At 45.2% G+C, this 9178-nt stretch overlaps 1 protein-coding gene across 2 annotated transcripts in view; it reads left to right on the top strand.

The window, feature by feature from the left end:
• Nucleotides 1–717: 717 nt before the first annotated feature.
• ttc9b (tetratricopeptide repeat domain 9B) overlaps nucleotides 718–9178 on the top strand; it is a 117916-nt gene continuing 109455 nt past the window's right edge. Inside the window, exon 1 of one of the 2 annotated variants that reach the window (XM_073063847.1) lies at nucleotides 718–1519. In XM_073063847.1, coding sequence (XP_072919948.1) covers nucleotides 1012–1519 — 508 coding nt within the window. In that variant the 5' untranslated portion in view covers nucleotides 718–1011. The remainder of the gene's footprint in view (nucleotides 1520–9178) is intronic. The other variant, XM_073063848.1, reaches the window with a different exon arrangement.

The following is a 9178-nucleotide window of genomic DNA, read 5'->3' on the forward strand; positions in this document are numbered from 1 at the left end:
ACAAAAATACACAATAAGTTAAAGAAGACAATAATAAAAACCACAATAAATATAAATCCATAAGTGAGCTTATATGCATAGATTGATTGTACAGGCGGAGGTTGATAGGTTCTTGATTAGTAAGGGTGTCAAAGGTTACGGGGGAAGGCAGGAAATGATAAATCAGCCATGATTGAATGGTGGAGCAGACTCGATGGGCTGAATGGCCTAATTCTTTCCCTACTTTTTTTTCTGGTGTTAAGTATCAACTCCTCTCACCTTAAACCCAAGCACCCCGGCCCCGGTATTGTATTCATGGCTCTCACGATCTTATACACCTCCATGAGGTCAATTCCAATCAGAAAATTGAAATGAAACTGACGGACAGCAGCCGATGAGGGGGTCGGAGACCGGAACCACTGACTGTTACGGCTCCACAGATGTTGCCTAATCCGCGTGGTATTACCGTTCGCCCCATCGAGTCTCCTCCACCACTCTATCACGGCTGGTTTGTTAACCCCCCTCATTCCCATTCTCTCGCCTTCTCGTACTAATCAAGAACCGATCAACCGCCGCTTTAAATATAGCCAATGACTTGGCCTCCCCGGCCGTCTGTGGCAATAAATGTATTGCACGGAGTTCCTTCCCTCGGTGCGGCGCCTTGTGGGCACACGCGGAGTTAAATTACAAATCACCATACCGCTCTGTCTAACTGCCGCAGATGTGGAAGAGGGATTTCGGGAAAACACGCAGCCTTGCAGTGGTTGTTGATATTTGGGTGGAGGTTTATCCGGCGTTTACTACTCGTGTTCCAATTATTTTCGCGATTGCCCGAGCCCCAGCGCACGCGTGTGTGTGTGTGTGTGTGGTTGAAGGAGAGTGGGCGGGTTAAATGGAAACGCCTTCAAGGGTTAAGCGGGAGAAACGGGCGCCGCTGCAGCACGAGAGCCCGGTGTGAGCTTGCGCTGTCCACGGTGCTGAAGGACAGCTCGGTTGGCGAACAGCACCGCCGGAGCGATCGCTCATATATATATGCACAGCAAACTGTTACAGACCATCAAAAGGCGACAGGTTTCCGACCTTGCGAAGAATGGTGCGCCTGTAGGCGGGATGGAAAGCAAATATTCCCTAAAAGCTCAAGGCATAGGCGGGGGGAGCATCGGTCAGCGACAGTCGCGGATAGGAGCGAGGGGAGGCAGTCAGTCACCAGCCGGCTCCCGGGACCCTTTCCGGGGTCCGGCGGGGCTGCCGGATCCCAGGAACCCGGCAGCCCACCAAGGAGAGAGCGAGAGCGACAACGGTTGCAAGATCCAGAGAGCCGTGTGCTTCAAGATCGAGGGGAATCAATGCTACCGGGAGAAGAAATTCCGCGAGGCGATTGGCAAGTACCACCGGGCGTTACTGCAACTCAAAGGGATCCGGATCGGCGAAGCTCGGGGCGAAGACGTGAGCGATCTGCGCAAAGGACGCGGTAGATTGACCGAGGAGCAGAACCGACTTATCGAGAGCACCGAGATCGACTGCTACGATAGTTTGGCGGGTGAGTGCTGTCATCTCATTCACCCGAGTTTGCCGGTTGTAAACACCCCTTTAGGCACGTCCCCGACAGATCCATCAGGCCCTGAAAATATCCCTGAGGTCAGCTTTATTTTGCAGGCGACCATTGCAAAACTATCATCTCACAGTTCACCCGTTAAAGCTGGGTGGTATACAGTGTACCGCCCAGCAGCGCTCTCAATATTTATATTACGGTTTATCCAATAACCGGGTTAGATCTCGCCTTGGAAAAGGAATTTCAACGCGATATTGCGGACGGGTTCTTGGAGAACTCGTGAAAATCTACGAAGATCCCACAAGCATCCCTGAACCGGGGATATGTGAAATGACATGTCGGGAATACTGGGGCTTTGGGGATTCCACCGTGTGTTCTGAATCCCCACGGACCCTAGGCGACCCGGCACATCGCCCATTGCAAGGCCTCCGGGAGAGAAGAGCTGCGATCGTAATCGCACACCACCATGGGGAAAGCCACAGGGTGCCGGTCAATAACCCACTTGTACGCAGAGAGAACTTCCCCGATTCGAGGGTCAAGCCGCGGCAACGCGTTAGTTCCGCTCCCAGGCGTGTTGCCCTACAGATCGTGTGCTTGCGGTCAGCCGACCCATTACTACACGCTAAAATCCGCCGTTATTCATTACGACATTCAGCAAGGTAAAGGCGAGGGTGCCGATGGTGTTGGGTTAGGGCCGCTTCCCGGCTGTGAACTACAAGTATCAAATTACTATCATCTAGAACTCCTAGTGGGCTGGTCTTCTAATTCAGGACTACATGATTTCCTGTTCTAATCCTGTAGGGTGTGTGGAATCCGTTGTAATTTCCAATTGCTGCTTAGCCTGCAGTCACAGGGCTGTGTCATCGCCCTCACCGCCGGGTCTCTCACTGTAATGCTCTTCCCTGTGACACTTACAGAGTCGTCGAGACAGATGGAAACGAAACAGGGCTTTCAGTCCAACAAGCCCATACAGATTGAGATTCCCCATCTAAGACGATCCATTTGCCTGCCATATCTACTAAACCTTTCCCACCCACATATCTGTCCAACTGTCTTGTAAATGTTGTGTTCAACATTATGTTGGATCAACCACTTCCCCCAGGGAGGCTGTTCCATTTCCACACCACCCTCTGCATGTTGCAGGAAAAAGTTGTGCCAGGTCCCCCTTGGATTTCTTGTCATCTGCTGATAGGATCATCTGGGCTCTCTCTTACCCATCTGAGATATTCATCATGCAGGGCCCTCTTGACCCTTCCCATCCATTAAACAACCTCTTTGACCCCCTACCATCAGGCAAAAGGGCTAGGGCTAGTGCTGGGACAAGGACTGTTAGGATGGAAAACAGCTTCTTCCCCCAGACTATGAAACTACTGAACTCCCTGCCACCCCCAGATCCCATCGCCCATGAAGTGGCAATAGCACATATTGTTTACTTTGTGACCTTAGAATCAGGTTTATTATCACTGGCATGTGTTGTGAAATGTGTCAACTGAGCCGCAGCAGTTCAATGCAATTCATAATATAGAAAAAAGCAAGTAAATCATAATAATAAATAAATAAATCAATTACAGTATACGTATATTGAATAGATTAAAAGTCGTGCAAAAAATAGAAATAATATATATCTAAAAAGTGAGGTAGTGTTCAAGGGTTCAATGTCCATTTAGGAATCGGATGGTAGAGGGGAAGAATCTGTTCCTGAAACACTGAGTGTGTGCCTTCAGGCTTCTGTACCTCCTCCCTGATGGTAGCAGTGAGAAACGAGCATGTCCTGGGTGCTGGAGGTCCTTAATAATGGACGCTGTCTTTCTGAGACACCGCTCCTTGAAGATGTTCTGGGTACTTTGTAGACTGGTACCCAAGATGGAGCCGACTAAATTTACAACCCTCCGAAGCTTGTTTTGGTCCTGTGCAGTAGCACCCCCGTCCCCACCGTCCCCCCCACCCCGTACCAAACAGTGATGCAACCGGTCAGAATACTCTCCATGGTAGATCTATAGAAGTTTTGGAGTGTATTTGTTGACATACCAAATCTCTTCAAACTCCTAATGTAGTATAATCATTGTCTTGCCTTCTTTATAACTTGCCTTCGATATGTTGAGATCAGTTTAGGTCCTCAGAGATCTTGACACCCAGGAACTTAAACCTGCTCATTCTCTCCACTTCTGATCCCTCTCTGAGGATTGGTATGTGTTCCTTCGTCTTACCCTTCCTGAAGTCCACAATCAGCTCTTTCGTCTTACTGACGTTAAGTGCCAGGTTGTCGCTGCGGCACCATTCCACTAGTTGGCATATCTCATCCCTGTGCGCCCTCTCGTCACCACCTGAGATTCTACCAACAATGGTTGTATCGTCAGCAAATTTGTAGATGGTATTTGAGCTATGCCTAGCCACACAGTCATGTGTATACAGAGAGTAGAACCGTGGGCTAAGCACACACCCCTGAGGTGCGTCAGTGTTGATCATCAGTGAAGAGGATATGTTAACACGAGTCCACACAGATTGTGGTCTTCAAGTTAGAAAGTTGAGGATCCAATTTCAGAGGGAGGTACTGAGGCCCAGGTTCTGTAACTTCTCAACAAAGATTGTGGGAATGATGGTATTAAATGCTGAACTATAGTTGATGAACAGCATCATGATGTAGGTGTTTGTGTTGTCATAGGTGACTTGTGTCATAAATGTACCTTATTCTTTGGTAATTTATCTGTATTACCTTTGTGTTATGTGTCAGTTATATGAACTGCATTGCACACCTTGGTCCAGAGGAACATTGTTTCCTTTGGCAGTATACATATACAGTATATGTTTGTATGACAATGAACTTGAACTTGAACCTTAAACCTATACCCTCCAGTTTTTGGTTCCCTCTCCCTGGGAAAACTAAACTTACAGACATTTTATGCCTAATATAATTCATTTGATAACAATATATTTCAATGTTTTAATGATGTAATATGGCTCTATACAGATGATTCCACAACCTACAGACTCACTCTGCAACTCATGTTTTCAATATTTATTGCTTATATATTTATTATACTTATTATTTTCTTTTTTTTTGCATTTTCATATTTTGTTGTATTTTGCATATTGGTTGTTTGTCCATCTCTGTTGAGATTGTATTTTAATTGATTCTATTGTGTTTCTTTTTATTTACTGTGAATGCCCAGAAGAAAATTAATCTCAGGGTAGTATTTGGTGATAGTGTATTTAATTTGACCATTGAACAAATGCAAAAAATTAACAACAAAAAAAAATTTAAAAAATAATACTGAGAACATCAGTTGTAGAGTCCTTGTATTTTAGGTTGTGGAATCAGTTCAGAGTTGAGTTGAGTGAAGTTATCCACACTGGTTCAGGAGCCTGATGGTTGTGGGGTAATAACTGTTCCTGAACCTGGTGGTGTGGGACCTGAGGCTCATTGTGGTGAGTGAAGTTATCCACACTGGTTCAGGAGCCTGATGGTTGTGGGGTAATAACTGTTCCTGAACCTGGAGGTGTGGGACCTGAGGCTCATTGTGGTGAGTGAAGTTATCCACGCCGGTTCAGGAGCCTGATGGTTGTGGGGTAATAACTGTTCCTGAACCTGGTGGTGTGGGACCTGAGGCTCCTGTACCTCCTTCCTGATGGCAGCAGCGAGAAAAGACCATGGCCTGGATGTAATGTGTTTTCACAGTAAAACCTCTCACTGTAATGTTCTTATCTAATGTGCCCCACGATAATCTTCCTCCCTGTAATATTTATTAAGTACTACTTCTCTCTCCTGTAATATCCCCCACGATGTAGGTTTTCATTACATAGACCCATTGTGACTTTCCTTGCTGAAATATCCTATTTAGATGATTCATCCACTCAGTTTGCAGGCTTGAGGTTTGGCTGTGATGGAGGCCTTTGCCACTGCTTGTGTGGAGGGAGGGCTCGTGGGGGAGGTGGCTCCTGGGCTTTGACGTTTCTGTCATCCTATGGGGTTTCTTTATTTCTGAGAAGAGATTAAATATACTTTGAAATGTTGATGATTTACCTTGTTCTGGTCATCTACCTTCGGGAGGAATATCAATAAGATTCAAAGAATACAGAAAAAAAAATTACAATGATGTTGCCGGGACTTCAGGACCTGAGTTATAGAGAAATGCTGAATAGATTAGGACTTTATTCCCTGGACCGTAGGAGAATGAGGGGAGATTGGATAGAGGTATACAAAATGATGAGGGGTATAGACAGGGTAAATGCAAGCAGGCTTAGTCCATTGAGGTTGGGTGAGACTAGTACTAGAGGTCATAGGTTAAGGGTGAAAGGTGAAATATTTAAGAGGAACATGAGGAGGACCCACTCAGAGGGTGGTGAGTTACCAGTGGAAGTGTTGGAGGTGGGTTCAAAGGCAACATTTAAGAGAAGGGTGCGTACATGATGGGAGGGGTATAGAGGGCTACGGTCATGATGTCCTATGTTGTAGGAAATCATGGTCATCCCGTGACCAAGATTGTTCTTGGTAAATTTTCCTAAGGAAGTGGTGTTCTGTGGCCGGCAACAATGGATATTAAATTGAGTCACGTTTTATAAACAAACATAAACATTTATTAAACTCCGCTCAACAAAAGTGAAAAGTAAACAAACTACTAACTTAACTGGGAGTTAACTGCTCTCCGGCAATTTAGCAAACAGCCAAACTCTGGAATAGTTCTTAAAGTGGTAAATTCGAACACAGTCTTAAAGTGGTAAATTTGAATGTCCAAGTGATTTACACAGTCAGTAAGGAGAGACTGATTTCTTCGAAGCAACGATGATCTGCCGATCCTACAGCCAAGCAATGCCTTGTCCAAAGGATTCACGACTAAGGAAATAAAACGGCTTAAAGGAACTGACCTTTTTCCTGGAGCGTGAACACTGCACAAACCTTCCTGATCTTGCAGGGGTTATCTCAGATGCAGGCCACTATTCCCGAATGAAGATTCAATAAGGTCGATCCTTTACAAAGCCGCTGAATGACACCAACTTCACTCAATCCTTCGGGTTCCCGTACTTTGGTAAAGTCTTTACTCTCCGATACTAGACTGCAACAGTAAATCAAGCATGCAACAAACCAGAACTGGCAGCAACTGGCGAAACTGCCAGCACAACGGTTTTTGCTCCTTACAATTGAAAATAAAAATTCCACTTTAAAAATGAAACTGTGTCATGAGACAAATACGCAGCAAAACTAACTAACAAACTATCGAACTAACCTGCATCACAACAGCGTTTTCCCCTTATATACCTGTTGGAACATCACATCATGTGACCACACACTGGCGGGAAAATTACATCATGTGACCTCACACTGGCGGGAAAATTACATCACCCCACCATCACAAGACAATTACATCATGCTCACCAGATACTCAATTGCATCATGGTCGTAAGACAGTCACAAGATACCCATGGGGTAGGTAACAGTGTTTTTCCATTGCATTCTTCTGGCCAGTGTCTTTACAAGACGGGTCACCCCAGTCATTATCAATACTCTTCGGAGATTGTCTGCCTGGTGTCAGTGGTCACATAACCAGGACTTGTGATCTGCACCGGCTGCTCGTACGACCACCCACCACCTGCTCCCATGCCTTCACTTGGGCTAAGCAGGTACAACAAGGGTGAACTAAAGGCTCGTGGTGGGAAGGAGTTGCTCACACTTCCTTTGGTAGAGATGTGCTGTGTCTCCAGCCTGCCTCCCTAATGCTATGGTACAGGCCCATGTTGACAAGACTAGGCAGAATAATAGTTCAGCACTGACTAGATGGACTGAAAGTAATGCTCCATGACTCTATGATCCCAAAGTCCTGATGAGCTGCCTCACAGTAACAGAGGGACATAGTGGGCCAGTGCTGGGAGAGTGAGCACAACTTGATTAAGCTCTGTTTTGGATACAAGGGAAAGGGCGAAGCATTGGGGGTGACATCAGAAAACAGTGTGGGATTGAGCAACAGGATTATCGTGAGAAGTTACAATCGTTGTCCACCTCATTAGGTACACCCTTACATCCAATGCTCGCTTATGCAAATATCTAATCAGCCAATCATGTGGCAGCAACTCAATGCATGCAGACATGGTCAAGAGGTTCAGTTGTTCAGACCAAACATCAGAATGGGGAAGATTTGTCACCTAAGTGACTTTGACTGTGGAATGATTGTTGGTGCCAGATGGGGTGGTTTTAGTATCCCAGAAACTGCCAAGTTTCATTGAAACTGTTGTAGTTACTATTTATTAATTTACACATTAATAAATATACACATTTATTAATGTGTACACTATTACACATAGTACACATGTGTACACATGAAAATGTACACATGAAAATGAATCTCAGGGTTGTATATGGTGACATACATGTACTTCGATAATAATTTTTACTTTGATCTCCTGGGATTTTCACTCACAGAAATCGCCACAATTTCCAGAGAATGGTGTGAAAAACAAAACAAAAAAAATCCCGTGAGAAGTAGTTCAGTGGGCAAAAACACCTTTTTTTAATGAGAGAGGTCAGAGGAGAATGGCCAGACTGGTTCAAGCTGACAGGAAGGTGACAGTAACTCAAATAACCACACGTTACAACAGTGGTGTGCAGAAGAGCATCTCTGAATGCACAACACATCAAACCTTGAAGCGGACGGGCTACAGCAGCAGAAGACCATGAACATACACTCAGTGGCCTCTTTATAAGGTACAGGGTATACCTAACAAAGTGACTACTGAGTGTACAAATGAGGAACATTGCAAACAAGGGGAAGTTATTGAGTGGGAGTTCTGTTGATTTCACCCAAACCTCCTTCTCACCATCCCTACCTCAGGGAAAAGGAGTCCAATGGGTGTATTCCTACTACCACCTCAAATAAGAAAAAAATACTTCAGGTGGATGAAGTAAGCAGGAGAGAATCTGCAGAGGCCAGGAATCCAGAGCAACACACACAAAATGCTGGAGGAACTCAGCGGGCCAGGAGGAATAAACGGTTGACATTCTGGGCTGAGACCTTTCATCAAGACTGTTGAAGGGTCCTAATGAAAGACTTAGGCCAGAAACATTGACTGAGATAGACGAACTGTTGCTTCATAGATCTTCCTCACCTTTTACAGCTCCATATCAATAGATTACACCGGAGAACAAAGATTTTGGACTGCTGAACATTGGAATCATCATGAAAGTTCCCTGGCACACACCACTTTTATGAAACCACCTATGTCTGTTACTTCACTACATAGTTTAAGACCAAGATTAAGGAGGCATTTTTGTTGGTTCACAAATCAAACAGGTCATCAACGACAGTTAATTCGAAGAATTTCTAGTGGGACCGGAGAAAATCACATGGAAAGCATTCAAGGATGTTGTTAAAAGTTTTCTTGGCAACTACGGAGCATCAAACTACGTGCAGCTGGTTGACAACATGCTTCAAGCAAACAAAACCATGAAGTGTAACATGTCACTGGAGATTCATTTTCTGCATTCCCATTTAGACTTCTTCCCTGCAAATCTTGGTGCTGTCAGTGACGAGCACGGTGAAAGGTTTCACCAGGACATTGCGGTCATGGAGAAACGGTATCAGGGCAACTGGAATCCATCAATACTGGCTGATTATTGTTGGACACTTAAGCGAGAAGCCTCAGACACTGAGTACAAAT

Source organism: Hemitrygon akajei, chromosome 12 (assembly GCF_048418815.1).
Source record: "Hemitrygon akajei chromosome 12, sHemAka1.3, whole genome shotgun sequence".
Taxonomy (NCBI): Eukaryota; Metazoa; Chordata; class Chondrichthyes; order Myliobatiformes; family Dasyatidae; genus Hemitrygon; species Hemitrygon akajei.